This window comes from Sphaeramia orbicularis, chromosome 11 (assembly GCF_902148855.1).
Source record: "Sphaeramia orbicularis chromosome 11, fSphaOr1.1, whole genome shotgun sequence".
NCBI classification, from domain to species: domain Eukaryota; kingdom Metazoa; phylum Chordata; class Actinopteri; order Kurtiformes; family Apogonidae; genus Sphaeramia; species Sphaeramia orbicularis.
In genome coordinates, this window is record NC_043967.1 from 55376571 (window position 1) to 55397487 (window position 20917).

Below are 20917 nucleotides of genomic sequence, written 5' to 3' on the forward strand. Positions count from 1 at the left end.
CCCTCTAAGCTACTGCTGCCTGCTAGCCGGCAGATCCACCCCAAGAGGACAGTTGTACCCAGCGGTCTGGAAAAATGGCAGGAGAATCCCAGCAGAAGTGCTTGGTAAACAAAAAAGGCAAGTCCAATTCAATTGTATGGAATCACTTTGGGTTTGATGAAGAAGACGAAGAGCAAAAACACATCACATGCAAAAAGTGTTTCGTAGTTGTGTCCGCACCGACCGTTAACACAACAAACCTTTGTAACCATCTGAAGTTTAATCACCGCCACCGTTATCATAATCTTATGAAAAACTAAAACACAAAAACAACTTTGTCCGCAATGCAATCTTCAGTCTCCGAATCTCTCTACGCTGCAACACCCGTATTAACCTAACCCTAACCTGTATAACCCTAATGTACGTATTCTAGATGGCTGATGTATACAGAAGGCCTGAACTGAAACCTCACAGCACGCCACTGAATTTACTGTTTCATACTACATTGAACATACTTGAATTTATAATTTGCACTTTACGTGAGTTTTTTTTTATTGCTACAGTTCTATGGCAAGTCTATAGCAGTTTAATTCCAGTGCACTATTTATTTACAAAAGGAAACATACTTGAATTTACAGTACACTTATTTGCATTCAAAGATTTTTTTGTTTCGTACAAAAGTGAACATACTTTGTTTTAGTGGTTAAAAGCTTTATTTATGTTTAAAGAGTATATTTTACATTGTTTTGCAAGAAAAAATAAACAACTTTAAGGTTAACAAATAATCATTTTTAATAATCGTGATTTCAATTATTGCTAAAATAATCGTGATTTTTTTTTTTTTCTATAATCAAGCAGCCCTAGATGGAGGTGGGCATGGCTTGATGAGAAGGGAGACGATGGAACTCCAATTAGATCATGGTGCAAAAAAATGAAGCAGCCTGGCGCATGCATGTGCGTAATTTGTCACAAGAAAATTCTGTATGGTTCCAATGGTAAAAAAAGTCCTGATCTGCCATCAATCTGAGAAGTTGAAGATTAGTTGGTTAGGGTTACATTTACACTGACATTTTCCCCAAAATTCATGTGCTGTTGGAGTTGGAGTTATGTTTTAGGAGTTCCTAAATTGTTAAATAAAAAGTTTTTCACTCATTTTTTGCAGTAAGGTTTTCTTCTAGTTATTTTCACTTGTTTCAAAGGTTTTCATACCCTTTAAAATTAACCACAGAACACCAAAATTGACCTGAAGCTTTAAAAATTTTCTGGGGGAGGACCCCCAGACCCCCCACCAATACCACTCATGACATTTTTTCTCTCCATGTTACTAATCTTCTACACCTGTACACTCTCCCATTCAGTGTGTTTTACAGTATTGCCAAATTTGACTATGTAAACTTGTACGCTATAGTAGTATTGGATTGCATCATTTTTAATAGTGGCCAATGATTTTGACCAGAAGAAAATTTTCAGTCAGATGAAAAATTTTTGCTTTAATCCCTGGACTAGACCCAGGTGGAGGTCTACCACAGCAGACTAGACCCAGGTGGAGGTCTACCACAGTAGACTAGACCCAGGTGGAGGTCTACCACAGTAGACTAGACCCAGGTGGAGGTCTACCACAGCAGACTAGACCCAGGTGTAGGTCTACCACACCAGACTAGACCCCAGGTGGAGGTCTACCACAGCAGACTAGACCCAGGTTTAGGTCTACCACAGCAGACTAGACCCAGGTGGAGGTCTACCACAGCAGACTAGACCCAGGTTTAGGTCTACCACAGCAGACTAGACCCAGGTGGAGGTCTACCACAGTAGACTAGACCCAGGTGGAGGTCTACCACAGCAGACTAGACCCAGGTGGAGGTCTACCACAGCAGACTAGACCCCAGGTGTAGGTCTACCACAGCAGACTAGACCCAGGCTTAGGTCTACCACAGCAGACTAGACCCAGGTGGAGGTCTACCACAGTAGACTAGACCCAGGTGGAAGTCTACCACAGTAGACTAGACTCAGGTGGAGGTCTACCACAGCAGACTAGACCCAGGTTTAGGTCTACCACAGCAGACTAGACCCAGGTGGAGGTCTACCACAGCAGACTAGACCCAGGTGGAGGTCTACCACAGTAGACTAGACCCAGGTGGAGGTCTACCACAGCAGACTAGACCCAGGTGTAGGTCTACCACACCAGACTAGACCCCAGGTGGAGGTCTACCACAGCAGACTAGACCCAGGTTTAGGTCTACCACAGCAGACTAGACCCAGGTGGAGGTCTACCACAGCAGACTAGACCCAGGTGGAGGTCTACCACAGTAGACTAGACCCAGGTGGAGGTCTACCACAGCAGACTAGACCCAGGTGTAGGTCTACCACAGTAGACTAGACCCAGGTGGAGGTCTACCACAGCAGACTAGACCCAGGTGGAGGTCTACCACAGCAGACCTGACCCAGGTGGAGGTCTACCACAGCAGACTAGACCCAGGTGGAGGTCTACCACACCAGACTACACCCAGGTGTAGGTCTACCACAGCAGACTAGAGCCCAAGGGGGGTCTGTGTACGGAAGTCCCTCAGACAGTTCAGTCCATCACAGCAGGTCTCAGATGGTCCAGGTTAGGCCTACATGGAACAGCATAACCAGGTAGAGGACATAGTGGACAGGACCATCTGTACCCAGTCTGGACTGGAGGTCCCAGGGTCCAGTTGGGAGACACCCCCAAAGGTGATAGAGAACAAACAGGCCCAGATCCTGTGGGACTTCCAGATCCAGACCAACAAGATGGTGATGTCCACTCAGTCTGACAGAGAGGAGGAGGAGAACCATCAGCAGACAGAGGTGGAGATAGATGGAGCAACCACAAGTGATAGAACATCAGAAAGAAAGAACACGAGAAGCTGGAGGAATACCAAGAACTGAAAGAGGAGAGAGAGAAAATGGGGGTGTGAAGGCAACAGTGGTCCCAGTAGTGATGGGGGGGGGGGGGGGGCAGTGGCCCCCAAAACTGAGAGGATGGAACCAACAGAGACCAGGAACAACATCAGAGATCCGAGTCCAAAAGAGAACAGTCCAAGGAACAGAGAAGAACCTGAATAGAACCCTCAGACTCCCAGACCTCTGGTAGAGGACCAAGTCTGAAGGAAACACCACCCAGGTGGACCAGAAGATTTAAAAAATAAAAAAATAAATAAATATATATATATATATATATATATATATATATATATATATATATATATATATATATATATATATACAGTGCTGTGAAAAAGTATTTGCCCCCTTCCTGATTTCTGTTTTTTTTTTTGCATAGCTATCACACACAAAGGTTTCAAATCATCAAACCAATTTTAATATTTAAGGAAATACAAAATGCAGTTTTTAAATGACAATTTAATTTATTAAGGCACAGAAAAATCCAAACCTATCTGACCCTATGTGAAAAAGTAATTGCCCCCTGAACCTAATCATGGGTTGTGCCACCCTTGGCAGCAATAACTGAAATCAAGCATTTGCGATAGTCGGTGATGAGTCTTTCACATCGCTCTGGAGGAATTTTGTCCCACTCTTTGCAGAATTGTTTCAGCTCCGCCATGTTGGAGGGTTTTCTAGCATGAACTGCCCGTTTAAGGTCACACCACAGCATCTCAATTGGATTTAAATCCGGACTTTGACTTGGCCACTCCAAAACCTTAATTTTGTTTTTTTTGAGCCACTCAGAGGTGGACTTGCTGGTGTGTTTCGGATCGTTGTCCTGCTGCATGATCCAAGAGCGCTTGAGTTTGAGGGCACAAACTGATGGCCAGACGTTCTCCTTCAGGATTTTCTGGTAGACAGCAGAATTCATTGTTCCATCAATCACAGCAAGTTGTCCCGGTCCTGAGGCAGCAAAGCAGCCCCAGACCATCCCACTGCCACCACCATGCTTCACTGTTGGCATAATGTTCTTTTTATCAAATGCTGTGCCATTTTTACGCCAGATGTAACGGGCCACACACCTTCCAAAAAGTTAAATTTTTGACTTGTCAGTCCACAGAATGTTTCTCCAAAAGTCTTGAGGATCATCAAGATGTTTTTTGGCAAATGTGAGACGAGCCTTTGTATTCTTTGCTGACAGTAGGGGTTTTTGCCTGGGAACTCTCCCATGGATGCCATTTTTGGCCAGTGTCTTTCTTATGGTAGAGTCATGAACACTGACCTTAACTGAGGCCAGCGAGGCCTGCAGTTCTTTAGATGTTGTTCGAGGTTCTTTTGTGACCTCCTGGATGAGTCATCGTCGCACTCTTGGAGTAATTTTAGTTGGTGGACCACTCCGGGGAAGGTTTGCCACTGTTCCCAGTTTTCTCCATTTGTGGATAATGGCTCTGACAGTGGTTTGCTGGAGCCCCAAAGCCTTGGAAATGGCTTCGTAACCTTTTCCAGACTGATGGATTTCAGTCACTTTTTTTCTCATTTCTTCTCTAATTTCTTTGGATCGTGGCATGATGCATTGGTTCTTGAGATCTTGTAGCCTACTTCACTTTCTCTGACAGATTCTATTTAATTGATTTCTTGATTCAACAAGTATGGTGGTAATCAGGTTTGGGTGTGGCTTGTGAAATTGAACTCATCTTTCCCAAATTTGTGGTTAGTCATAGTTATTTTGTGATTTAACAAGGGGGGGCAATTACTTTTTCACATAGAGCCAGATAGGTTTGTAATTTTCCCCCTTTTGTTAAATAAAATCATCATTTAGAAACTGCATTTTGTATTTCCTTGGGTTGTCTCTGAGTGATATTAAAATTGGTTTGATGATTTGAAACCTTTGTGTGTGATAGATATGCTAAATAAAAACAGAAATCAGGAAGGGGGCAAATACTTTTTCACGGCACTGTATTTGATGTGTATCTATGTATATATTTGGTGTATATCTGTGTATATATTTGATGTATATCTATGTATATATTTGGTGTATATCTACTTGTTCTACCTGTATTGGGCTGTATTCACACCTACCACGTTTGGTCCGTTTAAAACGGACCAGAGTTCGTTTCCCCAGAAAGTCCGGACTTTTTTTTAGGTGTGAATACAAACATGTGAACTCTGATTCGAACCAAACAAGCGGACGTGGTCTGGGTCCGCTTTCAAACGGACTCTGGGCCGGTTCACTTCTGGTGTGGATATAACCAACCTCGAACCGAACCAAACCAAGGAATCTTGCGCCTTTTTGTGCTTGACGAGCCACCGTAGCCGCTGGAAGTAGCCGAGGTTTATGGGTGGTCAGAGCGAACAGCAGCAGCTATGAGCTGTGGACAGATGTGGAGCAATGAGGACACTGAATGTGCCGTTGACATTTGGTCACATGCCCGTATTATGAAACTGGGTCCGACTGAGCTTTTCTTGAGTGTTAACATTATTTTCGTAAATTAGTGTCTGTAAAAATACAATTTATATTCCAAAAATGATAACTGTATGTAGGAGTACCACGTCTATTTTCATCAACACCAGCCATCTCTGGTTCACCCCGCCCCCGACTTTTCTGTCCAATGCTAGCATAGTTCCTCACATGCGTGCTTCTGTTCACGTATTTTGGTCCACTAGCAAAAATTGTAATGTGAATGCGATCCGACCCAAATGAAAAAAATAAAGTCCGCATTTGATCCAAATCAAATAAGTGGACCAAAGGACTTTTCAGGTGTGAATACAGCCTTAGTAACAGTTTGTGTGTCTGTGACTTTCAGACAGACACTCCCTGACCTACATCTACACGGCCCTCTCCAAAGACCCCAAAATCCCAGGTATCCATGAGTTCACGGCCATGGGGATTCTGGACTCCAGGGTGATCCACTACTTCGACAGCACCACACAGGTGAAAACTCCCAGAACAGACTGGATGAAGGAGTGTCTGGAGCCGAAGTACTGGGATGAAGGCACACGATCCCTTAAGGACAAACAGCAGTGGTTCAAAGACTACATGGACATCCTGAAGGAACGGATGAACCAGACCAACAACGGTGAGATCTGTCTCATGTTGAAAATGTCCAGCGCTAATGAAGCTCTCCTGTGTCATTGAGGACACAATAACTTTTTCTGCTGTTACTTAGAGTACGCATTTTCCTGTCTTAGTTGTACATAAATTTGACTTTTAAAGGCATATAAATGGAATGCAGTTCCATGTTTATGGATAATTGATCCTAGAGGAAGTAAATGAAGGGAGAAGAGAAAAGGGCCAAGTATGGAGCCCTGAGGCACTCCGCAGATGAGAGGCGCAGCATAAGACTCATTAATGTCGTCTCCAGTCTTTTCGGCCGATTCAACATGTGTAATCGTCCACTACCTGTCATTCAGTCAGACTAATCTGATTGGTGGAGGGATAGTCCTGCACTAGTGAATGAGTGAAGCAGAAGTTTCCATGTGAATCCAGTTCTGCCAAAGGTACTGCCCACTAGTACTGTCTTCTAGAATAGTCCATTCACTGCTCAGATTGGATCTGAATGAGTGACAGTCCGTGTTTTGTTTTTTTTCCCAAACTTTTTTTATTGGTTTTGCAGATGTATACAAACGTATCAGAAAAATTACAAAGAGATAATTATACATTTTTCTTAAGAAAAACCAAAGATCAAGAGAGTGATTACTGAAGTATTAATGTATATGTCAGGGTAGAGACTGTGATCTGGTAGGATCGGCGATTCTACCAGTAGAGACTCCGATCGTTGTCTCTACCAGTAGAAACTCCGATCAGAGTCTCTACTGGTAGAAACTCCGATCCGAACCCTAACCCTAACCCTAACCCTAACCCTTCTACTGGCAGGATCGGAGTTTCTGCCAGTAGAGACTCTGATCGGAGTTTCTACTGGTAGAGACTACGATTGGAGTCTCTACTGGTAGAATCGCCGATCCTACCAGATCGCAGTCTCTACCCTTACATATACCCAAACAACTCTTGTAATACTAGAACCACTGTAAAAAAAATAAATAAATAAATAAATGAATAAGTAAACAAACAAAGGTAGGACTAGGACAGAATCAACAACAAAGTAAATTTGAAAAAAATAGAAACACCATCCCATCAGTCAGGTATTAATAGACTACAGTCAGCACATCGCAGGTCTGAGCAGTGGCCCATAATTCTCCTCACACCAGGAGTAGCATAAACAAAGACAACCTTTATGTCAGTCAGGGGTGACTGACACATCTGTCTTCTTGACCAATTGAAGAAATGGGTCCCATAGTTTCCCAAATTTACTGGAGCAGCCAATTAAAGAGAGTCTGATTTTTTCCCAGTTTAAGAAAATAAAGAGTATCTCTAATCCAATGGGTATGATGGGGAGGTGTTGTTGATTTTCCAGTTAATTAGAATTAATCTTCTAGCTAATAGAGGGGCAAAAACAAGTACATCCCCTTTGAACTTAGAGAGGTAAGAGGGAGAAACTCCACATAATGCGCACAGGGCGTTTGGCTTTATTTTTTTCCCCAACTACCTTTAACAAAGTATTGAAGATCTCAGTCCAATAATTGTACAGAGAAGGACAATGCCAGAGCATGTGCATTAAGTTTGCAGGAGATTGCTGGCACCTGTCACAGGTTGGAGATACACCATCATAAATCTTAGCCAGTCGCTCCTTAGTATAATATGTACGGTGTACAATTTTGCACTGGATAAGACAATGTCTTGCCCAAATAGAAGACTTATGTACCTGTCTTAAAATCTCTGCCCAGACTTCATCTGACAGTGCCACCTCCAGGTCCTCCTCCCAAAGCAATTTTATTAAGCCAAGGGGCTCTGGGCGTAAAAGATTAATTTGATTCTAAATATACGAGATAGAGCCTTTAAGAGTAGGGATTGGTGTCAGGAAGCCATCCAAGGCTGAGCCAGGGGGAAGATTTGGAAAGCTAGGAAATGTGTTATGAACAAAGCTGCAGACTTGTAAATATCTAAAGAAATTATGCTTTGGGAGTGAGAATTTATCTGAAAGTTGCTGAAAAGAGGGAAAGACGTTATCAATATATAGATCTTTAAAGTTACAAATACCAAACTTTGTCCACTTTAAGAAAACACTGTCTATGAGGGAAGGGGCAAAAGCATGGTTAGCTGCTAGTGGTGCATAAATTGAAAATGTCTGGAGGCCAAAGTGGCCCCTAAACTGGACCCAGATTCTAAGTGAGGACTTAACAATCACATTTTTGGTATAAGGAGATGTGGAGGCGTGGATAGGGGAGTGCACTAAGGCTTTCAGGGAGACTGGATTAGCTGAACCTGCCTCTATGACCAGCCATGCTGGGAGAGGATCAATACTCTCGTATTGGAGCCAGTATTTAAGAATTCTAATATTGGTGACCCAATAATAGAACCTAAAATTTGGCAGGGCCAGTCCACCAAGTGGCTTTGGTCTTTGCAAACACTGTTTACGCAGCCTGGGAACGTTCTTATTCCAAATAAATTCAGAAATCAGGCTATCTAGTCTACGGAAGAAAGATCCGGGAAGGAAGAGTGGTATACACTGGAACAAGTAGGAGAGTCTTGGAGGTATATTCATTTTGACAGAATTTAAACGCGCAACCAAAGGCAAATTAAGCCGAGACCACCGTTCAAAGTCTTTCTGGATTCGGGTCAATAGGGGGCCAAAGTTGGCTTTGTAAAGGTCCTCAAACTTATGAGTAATATGAATTCCAAGATATTCAAAACTATAATGTGCAACTTTAAAGGGGAAGCTTTCCAGAGGATACATCTTAGCAGCGGAGTTAATGGGAAATATTTTGCTTTTGTTTAAGTTTAATTTATATCCAGATGTTTGACCAAATGAGTGCAGGGTGGCAAGAGCAGCAGGGACTGAGACAGACAAGTTTGAAACATATAAAAGGAGGTCATCTGCGTAAAGGGAAACTCTTAACTGTGTATCGTTTCTAATTATGCCTGTAATAAGGGGGTTAGCCCGAAGGGCTATCGAAAGAGGTTCAATAGCGATTGTGAATAACAGGGCTCAAAGGGCAGCCCTGTCTAGTAGAGCGATAAAGGTGGAAATAGTCTGACTGAATATTGTTTGTCCTGACCGAGGCTTGTGAAGCTGAATAAAGCAACTTAATCCATGAAATAAAGTTATTCTTGAAACCAAATTTTTCCAAGGCATAAAAGAGGTAATCCCACTCAACCCTATCAAATGCTTTTTCTGCATCTAATGATATTACGGCTTTGTGGGTGTTTGAAGAGGAGGCATTATAAAGTACATTGAACAAACATCTAAGGTTATTGAAAGAGTGTCTATTTCCAATGAACCCTGTTTGATCCAAGGAAATGATAGAGGGGGGAGAAGATTCCAGGCGTAGTGCTAATAGTTTGGATAGCAATTTAAAATCAACATTTAGCAGACTTATCAGACAGTACGAGGTGCAAGCTAACGGGTCCTTGCCTTTTTTTAAGAGAAGGGAAATGGAGGCTTGATTGAGAGTTTGGGGAAGACAGCCCTTTTCAAATGATTCACTGAACATATCCATTAGCAAAGGGGCAAGTTTGTGCCAAAACTTTTTGAAATATTCTGAAGGAAAGCCATCTGGCCCAGGACTTTTACCATTTTGCAGAGAGGATGCAGCTGTATTAAGCTCAGCAATTGTGACTGGCTTCTCTAACTCTTCCGCAGCTAATTGGTCAAGTGAGGGAACGTCCAAATTTGCAAAAAAAAAAATTGGGAAAATCAGTAGTGGAGTGACAGTCAGTGTTGACAATGGACTTCATTCATTCCATCAAGTCAACACGGTTAGCATTGTTAGCATTGTTAGCATAGTGTGATTTGTCCTCAGTTTTCACCTGCGACGTCTTTCTTCTTCCACCAGTAGAAGCCCTAGAGCTGACAACACCAGGATCTGCTTATTACGAACCATCTGTTCAACCAGTCCAACAACACCAACCCTTCTGGACGACTGAACACTGACAACAATGACTGACGACAGCGAGTTCTGGGTTTACAGAGATGTTCCGTCATTTCTGGTTTTACATCTCACACAGGCTTAGAACATAGACTCAAGTCGGTAGTCTATTTGGTGTGTTCTTTACACTTTTTTAACCATGTTGGGGAGACGAGAGCCCACTGACCAGTTGGGCTACCTTTACTGGAGACGATGGGCGGTCAGGTTGGTGTGTGTTCGCCCTAATGGTCCACTGTATCCAAGGCAACTGTCAGGTCCAACAGAACCAGAACAACACAGTGACCAGAGTCTGTAGCTAACAGAATGGAATTGAGAACAATCGACAGTGTCGACTCAGTACTATAATGGGTTTGAAAGTCAGATGGAAAATGTTGTACTCATCTAAGAATGACTTCAACAATTTCCTCCAGAATCTGAGAAAAGAAAGGAGGTTAGAGTCCAGACCTGGCCTTTTCCAGGTTCTGAAAACCCCGTCATGTACGTCCGTAGTGATTGTTTCAACGTCTGCCTTTCAGACATGCATGTTCTCCAGTGGAGACAAGGCTGTGAGGGTGAGGAACAACCTGACGGGTCACTGAAATACAGCCACGGCTTGGACATGTACAGCTACGACGGAGACGACTTCCTGTACTTTAACGACTCCCACTCAGTGTGGGTGGCTCCAGTGAAAGCGGCAGAGCAGACCAAGAGGAAGTGGGATCAGGAGCAGAAAGTCCATAACTACCCCAAAGGATACCTGGAGATAGACTGCATGGAGTGGCTGAAGAAGTATTTAACGTACGGGGGGAAGGACCTGAGCACCACCAGTACGTAGAACACAGCAGCTGATGAGCAGAAAAATGAAATAATAGAAATAATAATAGAAATGGGTTCTTCTCTGAAACTGGGTTTATTTTAGTTTCTGTCACTTTTCCATCTTTTTCGACCCAATAATAAAAGGTAAATGTAGACAGATTTACCCCAGGATGGACCTAATGAAGACCTCAGAGACATGTAAAAAAAGTTATCCTCTTGCTCTGATCCATCCCATAATTAATGAATTTTTAATCAAATATTAGGTCCAAAAATAGGACCCAAATATGGACATTAAATCTCCCTTGGTGTCAGTGCATTAGATGTGTAAATGTGTGTAAATGCTCTTCTATAGACTCTAAATAAGACACTGTTTAATGTGTGGATCCTGGTGGTTTTTCTAATCCACACGTGGTTTTTCATCAATCTCACTCTCATTCCAGGTTTGGTGTGGAACCCATCGTGTCCACTGGTGTTACATACAGAACCGGAACATTTAAACACAAATAAATCACCAGTGATTTTTACAACAGCGGTCATTTTGGTCAAACACTCTGCCTTGCATCTTGACTTAGATTCCCAAAAAGCACCTGTGAGAGAATAAAAAGATATTTTTAAAAAATAGTAGCACCTAATTTTCGAGTCCTTTTGACCATGTTACATGCAGATTTTTGTATTAATAATATAAAATAATATAAAAATGTGTTTTGTCTGAAAAATAGTTTCTCTTTTATCTCAGTAAATATTTCTTTTTCAAACAGACCCAAACCTGCTTCAGAACATTCGTCTACATCTGGGTTGAATTTTCAGCCCCTCTGTTCTGTTTTTAGGACCAGTTTCAGAGAAACACTCGTATGGGACTGATGGGAAAAGATGGCAGGTACATGTAGAATAATCTGTGTCTCTACAAACCTGAACGCTTTTATGTTTTCTCCTTCCAGAAAAACCTGAAGTGTACGTGTTCGCAAATAATGCCAAGTCTAAGACAAATGTGGTTTTGACCTGCATGGCCACTGGTTTCTACCCACTGGAAATACAAATTCACATCCAAAGGAACAGTCGAATTCTTACTAAAGATGACGGCGTGATGAGCACAGGAACTCGACCGAATGGAGACAACACCTACCAGAGACGAGACAGCGTGGAGATTCCACGCAGCGACCTGGCCACTTACTCCTGTCACATACATCAACCAACTGGTGTTAATATAATGAAGGTTTGGGGTAAGAAGGTTGTTTACATCGCTGATAATAAACCAAAATAAATGTGTTTTTCTGAGTTTTAGACATTTTAAACCTGCAGAAGCACAGTCAGATGTTCATGATCTGAACACATATTTAATACCATTAGGGCTGGATCTACTAAGATCCCAGTTTGCGTGTACTAATTTGCTTGATTTGATCTAGAATTTTGTGTGTGGGGTGGAACCGCAGTTTGCAGGTGATTTACTCAGATTACTTGCGTAAATTACAACAGGTGCAAAGTCTTGCAGACCGCCTTATTTACATGAGGGTTTTACGTGTGCTACTGGAGACAATACACTGTAAAAACTGTTCTGGGATAAACAAGCACTAATGGAAACAGTGAGTGAATGATCCAGACACAAGGAAATAATAATAATAATAATAATAATAATACATTTTATTTATAGGCACCTTTCTTGGCACTCAAGGACACTGTACAGTAAAACAGTAAAACAGGAGAGTATAAAACAAGCAATAAGGCAGAGTAAAAAATAAAAGGCAGGTTAAAAAATTGGACAATCCAATTGTGTTCACAAAGAGAAAGAGGTCCTAAACAGATGGGTTTTGAGTCTGGATTTGAAGAGAGGGAGTGAAGTGATATTTCTGAGATCCGGTGGCAAGGAGTTCCAGAGTTGGGGAGCAGAGCGGCTGAATGCTCTGCTCCCCACGGTGGTGAGACGGGCAGAGGGAACAGTGAAATGTGACAGTGGAGGAGTTTAGTCATAGAAGGTATGGCATGACTCATTCATTCATTCATTTTTCATTTTAAAGGGGTGTGTGTGTGTGTGTGTGTGTGGGGTGGGGGTGGGGGGTGGGGTTCCGTCATTCCAAAAATGTTCACACACGAGTGAAAAATACCTTCTCTGCATCTCGTTTCATCATTTCTTTGTCTCTTATCCACTTCCATGTGTGCACAATTACACATCCAAACTGTTTGCTCCTCCTTTTCAGATGTGTTAAATACAGACAGTCTCTATCAGTAAAATTTTTTTCTGGTTTGATAAATCACTTTGCGTGTGTTAAATTAATATATTTTCATTTTCTCCTCCCAGCACATGCACAACTGTGTGTAAACACCCCATATTTCATATTCATTGTGTCAAATGTACTCACTGATGCAGACGCACTACTCTGCACCTGTGAAAGACACAACCCTTAGTTTCACTGTTAGTAAATCAGTTTGTACATTTTTTTGCGTGTGTAATGTGTTCGCACACGTTTTAATACACGCAAACCTTTAGTAGATCCGGCCCCTCGTCTCCAAAAACAGATCATGTTAAAAACAGCAGAATGTGAAGCTGATGTGAATGTTTGTTTTGTAGATGGTAAACTTCCTGACCCTGAACCAGACAGTCCTCCTGTACCAGTCGGTGTTATTGTTGGATGGGCTTTGGTGTTAGTACTTGTAGTTGTAGTTGTGGGTGTCCTGGTGTTCCTGTACAGACAAGGCGCCTTTGGTAAGATCACAACTCTGTCCACTACACAACCTTTACCACGTTGTCTTTTAGCTCACTGTTTTTGGGGTTCAGTGAAAACTGGAGCAGAATTCTGAGGAAAAAAATCAGAATCTCAGAGTTCTGACTTTTTTCTCAGAACAATAATTTTAAAATATATATTAGTCCTTTTTTTTCCAGTGGCCCTGATCCTCTTCCATACTAAAACATGTGGCTGCATGAGTATTTTTTTGTCACACTGAAGGAAATCTGGGCAGCTCAGAAGCTAGCGAAACAAAGAACTTATTTTTAAGATATGACAGAAAGAAAAACATTGTAATGTCGATATATTTGTACAACGGCAATAAAACATGTGCATTTTTACAGGTGAAGATCCTGGTCCTGTAGCTGTGAAAGTCGAACCAGGTAAGTGTTGTTATGTGTAAATGTCAAAACATTTATTTCAGATCAAGGTCACTAAGTTATGACACTGTTCTGTGATCTAAAAGTTGAATTAAAAACACTTTCAAGTATTGAAAATGAGTGTCCTGGATATTTGGAATTAAAACAGCTTGTACTTATACTGTTATTGTGTTTATTTTCAGCTGAAGAAGTTCCACTGAACCAAAACCAGACCAACGCTGGTAAGAACTATAACTGTGGCACATTTTCCCAAATCCCCCATGAGCCTTTGCACACGGTCAACACTAACCCACCCATGTTTCCTTTCACTACAGACGGTTCTCAGGGCTCTCTGGACAGGAAGGACTCTGGTGTTCCTTCTACTGGTGAGTGTCTGTGGATCGATTAAAATCCTCTAAGAAATAAATAAAATAAAAAAAAATACTTTTGGTGTAAACATGTTCAGTGGGCGGGGCTTCTCCACAGGAGTATGAAGTGTTGCATGTTGTGTCTGTTGGAACTAGGATTGAAAAATACAAACGCTACATGCTTGAGTAACGCAACAGAAGACGGACTGAAAATAACATTTCTGTTCATTTCTTCAGATCCGGCATCGAGTGGCACGTCGAACAGCGAATCGGACGATAGCTTGTTCAGTTTTTACCAGTGCTGCCGAAGGCCCCTTTCATATGAAGTGGATTACAGCGACACCTTCAAGGAGAATCAGTAGTGTTCTTAAAGGTGCTGGAGACTTTCGTGATCAATTTTTCATCAAATCTGTCCATCCTCAGTCATATCCTCAGTATCATGAACCTGTTCGTCTGTCTGTCATTCCTCAGCTGAAGCTCTTGCGTCACAGTGAACAGTTTCTTAGTTCCATCCACCAGAAATAAACCATGTGTTTACAAATTGACCCGGGAGGTCACTCAGGCATCTTCGGAATTTTGTCGCGACGTGCATTGTGGGAAGCGAAGGCTCGTGCAGCTGCCTGACAGCGGCAGCTGGAACAGACACGATCGGAAACGGCAGGAACTCCCTTCCCTCTGTGCATATTCCTCCAGCCGTTTCTGTGTTTCTGCGTCGTGTTTGTTTCATCCATATAAAACCATATGGTTGCGCTGCCGCTGTCGCTGTCAGGTGGCTGTGTGAAGCTCACTTTCCCACAACGCATGTCGCAACAAAATTCCAAAGATGCCCGAGTGACCTCCTGGGTCGGTTTGTAAACACAGGGTTTGTTTCTGGTGGATGGAACTAAGAAACTGTTCACTGTGATGCAAGAGCTTCAGCTGAGTAATGACAGACAGACGAACAGATTCATGATTCTGAGGATATGACTGAGGATGGACAGATCTGAGGAAAAATTGATCACAAAAGTCTCCTGCACCTTTAAGGGACAAAGACTCCACTTCCCATGAGCACTAGCACTTCCTGTCGTAAGGGCTTAAGTCTGGTCAAAGCTGGATTTGTTTTGAAGCTGGGCTGGATACCAAACACCACAGCTATGCCAGGGTTTTAACCAGTGAGCAACATGTGGAGGACGCACCAGCAGAGGAGCTGCACACCGGAACAAGTGATCCAGTTCATGAACACCAAGAACCTTCACATGGAGACTCAACACGTCAGCTTCTCACATTCTTACACACAAGGATAAAACAAACACGCCTGCTGTTGTGGTCAAGTGTGTTGACAGGAAACATTGAGTTGAAGTGATGAGACAGGCAATGAAGCTTAAAGGGAGTGGGAGAGAGCTAGAACCTGCCGTCTCAGTGTAGCAGAGTTCTGCTTCCACTCACCCTCCACGTCAGTTGTATGGGTGGTCACTGGTTCAGGGGCTCCTCCTTCTGTCCAGCGGAAACAGAAGTTAGTCAGCTGACGAGGGATGCTCAGGGTAGGTGTATATGCTCGGTCCGCCACATGAACAAAAGTTTATTCATCAGAAATTCCAATTGTAATTGGAGAAGAGTTATTTCAGCACATATAAGATGGCATAGTGATCACCTGGAAGTCATTTTGTTGTAGTTCATATTTCTGGATTATACATTTCAGCGACGTTTGTAATGTGCTAAGCTAAAGCTAATTATGCTAACTCTTTTATAGCGGAGACCGAGCAGCGCTACCAGCCGTGACTGACCCACTACAATGCTGTATTTCTGTATGTTCAGGTACAGGATGTTTCATTATTTATATGCTAACCGGATAAATAAAACCGGTGGTGGAGTTCCTTTTTTGTACAAAAGGATTTTCAGTGTAAGGTAATTGATACCACAGTTGAAGATGAAGTAATGGAAAGTTGGACAATTGAAATGCAGACTCACAAATTTAAGAGTATTTACCTGAGTTGCAAATATAGAACGCCTGGTTCTTGTATGGATCCGTTTATGAACACTTTAGTTGATATCTTTAGAAGATTTTGTGATAAAAAATCCTTTTTTGTTTGTGGAGACTTTAATATCGACTATTGAAATGGAATGAACATTCACCAACAAACGACTTTTGTAATATTATAATGTTTAGTTTTGATTTAAGGCCACTTAAGAACAAACCTTCTCAGATAACCAAAGGAAGTGCCACACTCACCGATAATACTTACCCTCATGTGCATGGCCGACCAACAAGTGGTATATTTAGGGACCTGCCAGGGACTTGCCCTCTGGCAGGTCCCTGTTGTTTTCCGTTCATTTTTTATTATTTTCTCGACACAACTTTGAACTGGAATTTGACGCCTGAACATGCGCAAAAACTCACCAAATTTGGCACGCATGTCAGGTCTGTCGAAAATTTGATAAAATGTAAAATTAACCCGTAGGTGCCAACATGTGCTCTCCAGTGCCACCTATGTCAAAAACATGGAAACCACCATAGCGGCCAGCAGGAATGTATGAGAGACATGAAACCAATGCCAAAATATTCGTTACATCGAGCACTACAAAAAATTTAGGAGGACGCCATGAGCTACTGTAACTCCAATGTAACTCCAGTACATTGTAACTGTAACTCCAGTCAGCAAATTGCCTTTCAAAGTAAAACCCTCAATTTATAACTAGTATGAGGCCATTTGTCATATTGACTTCTAAATAGCTTCAAAAGATAGAGTAAACCTTTCTCAAAAAAGTGTCTGATCAACTTTTTAATTGCTGTCTTAGTTTTTTCTTTTTTTTTTTTTTTTTTGATAAGCCCAGAAAAATGCGATGTCTGGGACTGATTTTTAAATTTGGACTTTTTCCCACATGTTATATATCCATACATTCACAAAACTCAACACATCTGTCCTGTGCAAAAATTTTCAAGATAGGATGTACGGTTGTGGATTAATCACACTTTGTTTGTTTTTCTGCTTATTTCACTTTAAACTGCCGTTTGACCCCCTCACCATGCTCAGAAACTCACCAAATTTGGCAGACATATCATGTCTGGTGAACACTTTCATACAGTATCAAAATTAACCCCTTAGATGCCAAAATGTGCTCTGTAGCACCACCTATGTACACAAAAATAGCCCTAGCGTCCAGTAGGAATGTCGTACAGACATGAAACCAATGCCAAAATGTTGGTCTCATCGAGCCCGAAAAATCATACAGTCACACCCATGAGCTAAACCCAACAGGAAGTTGGCAATCTGCCTCTGAATGTATTCTAACATCAAAGAATTAACAAGACAAGACACTTTCCATCATCACTGCTTATTCAGTTCAAACTTTTTTGACACATATTATTTATTAATGCATTCAGGAGACTGTGTACGAGCCCCCAGTCCAAGAACTTTTGAGATAGGATGTACGGTTATGGATTAATCGCAGTTTGTTTGACAGAAGGGATTTCTCTGTGTCTTTTTGCTGAGTTATTCTTTTCAGTCTTCTCGGTGCCATAGTTTGAGAGTCCGAGGCCGGCAACCAGGTTCTGAAAGCTGATTGGCTGAAATCCTCTCCTGTGGAATGCATACAATGAAAACACCAGATGGTGCAAAAAGACCATGAACAGACGGTCAGATCTGTACTTTGACTTTTCCCTCACCTAAAAAACATGCAACGAAACTTTACTGTCAAATAAAACCACATAAGAACATTTTAACAATACAGAAAAAATATAACAATTAAATAAGAATAAAAATATGTGCACGTAATATATATATATATATATATATGAATAAAAACAAGGACTTGAAATAAATGTGAATGACACACACACACAAACACACACACACACACACAATAAAGTTTTTCAAAATCAAAGCCTTAATAAAAATAGTAAATAATGAGTTTTATGCTCAAATGTTCGTACAATTACAAGTCACTCAAATGGATTCTGTCTGTCATACACACACACACACACACACACACACACACAATAGGGTTTTCAAAATAAAAGCCTCATTAAAAGGTGGGGGTGGTTTCAGCAGAAAGGCTCAGGTGTTCTGAAGGGATGGAAGGAGGACGGATGCCAAAGGGAGGGGCTTTTGCTGAGACGGACAGGTGTGAGGGGAGCTGAGGGGTCGATGGTTGTGGGAGGCGGAACATGCGGGGTGAGGTCCCGCCTAACGCTGCTTGCAGCTTTAATTGTAGTCATCCAGTTTTCTGGTTGGGGGGGCGGCTCTTCTGTTTTCACCTTTTTCTGCTGTTTATGGTTTCGGGAGTTTCCGTTGGTTGCTGTACTTTTATTTCTTGAATGTATTTTTGCAGTTTGTCTGTCGATGCTTTGTTTGTTGTTCTGGCTCAGCCCTCCCTGAGCCCTCTGGGAGTTTTCTACAAATAAACCTTTTGGACTGTAGTTTTGGTCTGGCGTTGTGATTGGGTGTTGGGAGACAACAGAGGGAGCACATGACGTACGTCTGGGTTCAGCCGAGGCCGAACGCTTATGGGACTGGATTTATTAGATAATTGTCTGATGTTGTAATTCTTTCTATATTCTCCTCTAATAGGTGCACTTCTGAGTTGATTTTAAGCCTTAAAAAAAACATTTCTGCTAAACGTGTTTAAATTTAATAGAAAAAGCAAGAGAACTATTGACATTAATTATGTCATTTAAACAATTTAAATCATCATAATTATGGTCGATAATAATCAATCCTATCAACACCATCTGTCTTTAATATTTTATGTATTTGTAAATTTTACTTTTCCTTTTTGTTGTGTATTTAACCGTGTATTTTTAATTGAATTTAATTCTGTTGCTTTGCTTGTTGTGGTTTATTTAGAGGCAGAAAATACAGAATTCATCTGGCATTTTAAAAGATTATTGATGGAAAAAAAAAAAGTTTAAAGTTCTGTGATTTCTGCTGTTTCTGATGTTAAGAATAAGTTTCCTCTTAAATCACATCAGATTTCAGTTTAGTTGAACGACTGATTAATTAATTTAGTCGTAAAAAGAAGTTGTTTAATGTAAAACTCTTGTAGGTTTCAGTTTATTATTAACTGAACAAAAAAAACAAGTGTCTCCATTATTACTTTGTTTATGACGCTTAAAGTATTTTGTTTTTTAAATTAATATTGTTTATTTTATTTATTTTATTTTTTGTTCTTTCATTTTTCTACTTTTTTTTTTTTTTTTTACTTTTTTTTTTTTCCAGTTTTGTTCAATTTGGCTTATTTTGTTCTTGCTGCTCAATTTTTTAAAATTCATTTTTTAAATTTATTGATTACTTTTGCCGTTTCTGTTCATTTTGTTCATATTTTAATTATTTTTCCTTCATTTCTGTTCATTTTGTTGCATATTTTCTCCTTTTTATTTATTATATCGTACATGTTCTTATTTGTTTTCGTCCATTTTGATCAGGTTATACATTATTTCACTTTTTCTAAATTTGTTGCCTATTTTATTATTTTTTTTCTCCAGTTTTCTTCAGTTGGCTTATTTTGTTCTTTCTGTTCATTTTTATAATTCATTTTTAAAATTTTTTTGATTACTTTGGCCATTTTTGTTCATTTTGTTCATATTTTAATTTTTTTCCTTCATTCTGTTCATTTTGTTGTTTATTTTCTCCTTTTTATTTATTATATTACATGTTCTTATTTGTTTTTTTTTTTACCATTTTGGTCATTTTATACATTATTTTATTTGTTTTTCTACATTTTGTTCGTGATTTCATTATTTTTTTTTTCTTCAGTTTCAGTTTTTGGCTTATTTTGTTCATGTTACTTATTATTTTCTTGACTTATTTAGCTCAGTTTATTAATTGCTTTGGCTTTTTATGGTTCATTTTATTCTTTTCTTACTGCATTTCAGTATATTTTTTGCTTATTTTTTCACATTGTTTATTATTTGCTACATTTTTTTAATTAGTCTTTGTTAATTTTAGTTCTTATTTAATATACATAAAACAGGTGTCCACTGTTTCTTATGAACTATATGGTTTTTACTGTTGAATCAATTTTGTAGAAAATGTTCAAACAAGTTTTCTAGGTGTTGTATGGGATCATTATCAGTCTTTACGATGTGTGTTTATTTATGTTTTAAACAAAATCTAACCATTTTTGATCATGTAATAATTAACCTTTTCTAAGAGTTTTGTCAACATTTATTATAATATTATCCTTTGCATTTTTTTTCATTGTTTTCTTTTAATTTTGCTGTCCATCTGCTTATCACAACATGACCAGTAGGTGGAGGACGATGCACTGTAAAGCTGTTTGACGAACATTAAACATCAAGGAAGAAGAAGTAGTTTCTAAAGAAAAGTCTGATTAAAGTAGTTTTAGACTCAGAAGAAGCACAGTTAACTTTGACGTGCATTTAATCATATTTTTGCGACAGGAAAGATGGTGAACAGTGGAAAATTTGAGCTTTTTAACTGAAGTTAGTGAATATTTTCCACCGATTTCAACATTTTTAATCCTATTCAGAGGAACAAAACCTATGGGTGGCCCAGAGGGGCAACAGCCCAAAAAATTATCCACTATTAAAAGAAAAAACAAAAGATAGAGAGATTGTGATTAATTTAAAGTAAGAAGTATCTGAAAAATAAAAAGTACCCCTTAAATAAAAATAAGCAGTTCCCAAATGACTTTTTCTCTCTATTTAACTTTTCTTAAGTGATTATCATCATTTATTATAATATTATTCTGTGTATTTTGCATTTTTCACTGTAAATGATATATTTTCGTATATTTAATGTAGATGTTCATGAAAAAGTCAGAGCAAATCCAAAGGTTATATTTCACAACAGAGAAAAGAGAAGAAAAA

The 20917-nt window shown here is 40.1% G+C and overlaps 1 protein-coding gene across 2 annotated transcripts in view; it reads left to right on the top strand.

The window, feature by feature from the left end:
• The window catches only part of LOC115428713 (major histocompatibility complex class I-related gene protein-like), a 52785-nt gene extending 38198 nt beyond the window's left edge, over positions 1-14587 (top strand). For both annotated transcript variants that reach the window (XM_030147898.1, XM_030147897.1), the window contains exons 2-9: positions 5691-5963; positions 10386-10676; positions 11604-11885; positions 13229-13363; positions 13727-13765; positions 13945-13983; positions 14077-14127; positions 14347-14587. In XM_030147898.1, the coding sequence (XP_030003758.1) occupies positions 5691-5963; positions 10386-10676; positions 11604-11885; positions 13229-13363; positions 13727-13765; positions 13945-13983; positions 14077-14127; positions 14347-14471 (1235 nt within the window). In that variant the 3' untranslated portion in view covers positions 14472-14587. The remainder of the gene's footprint in view (positions 1-5690; positions 5964-10385; positions 10677-11603; positions 11886-13228; positions 13364-13726; positions 13766-13944; positions 13984-14076; positions 14128-14346) is intronic.
• The last annotated feature ends 6330 nt before the right edge of the window (positions 14588-20917 follow it).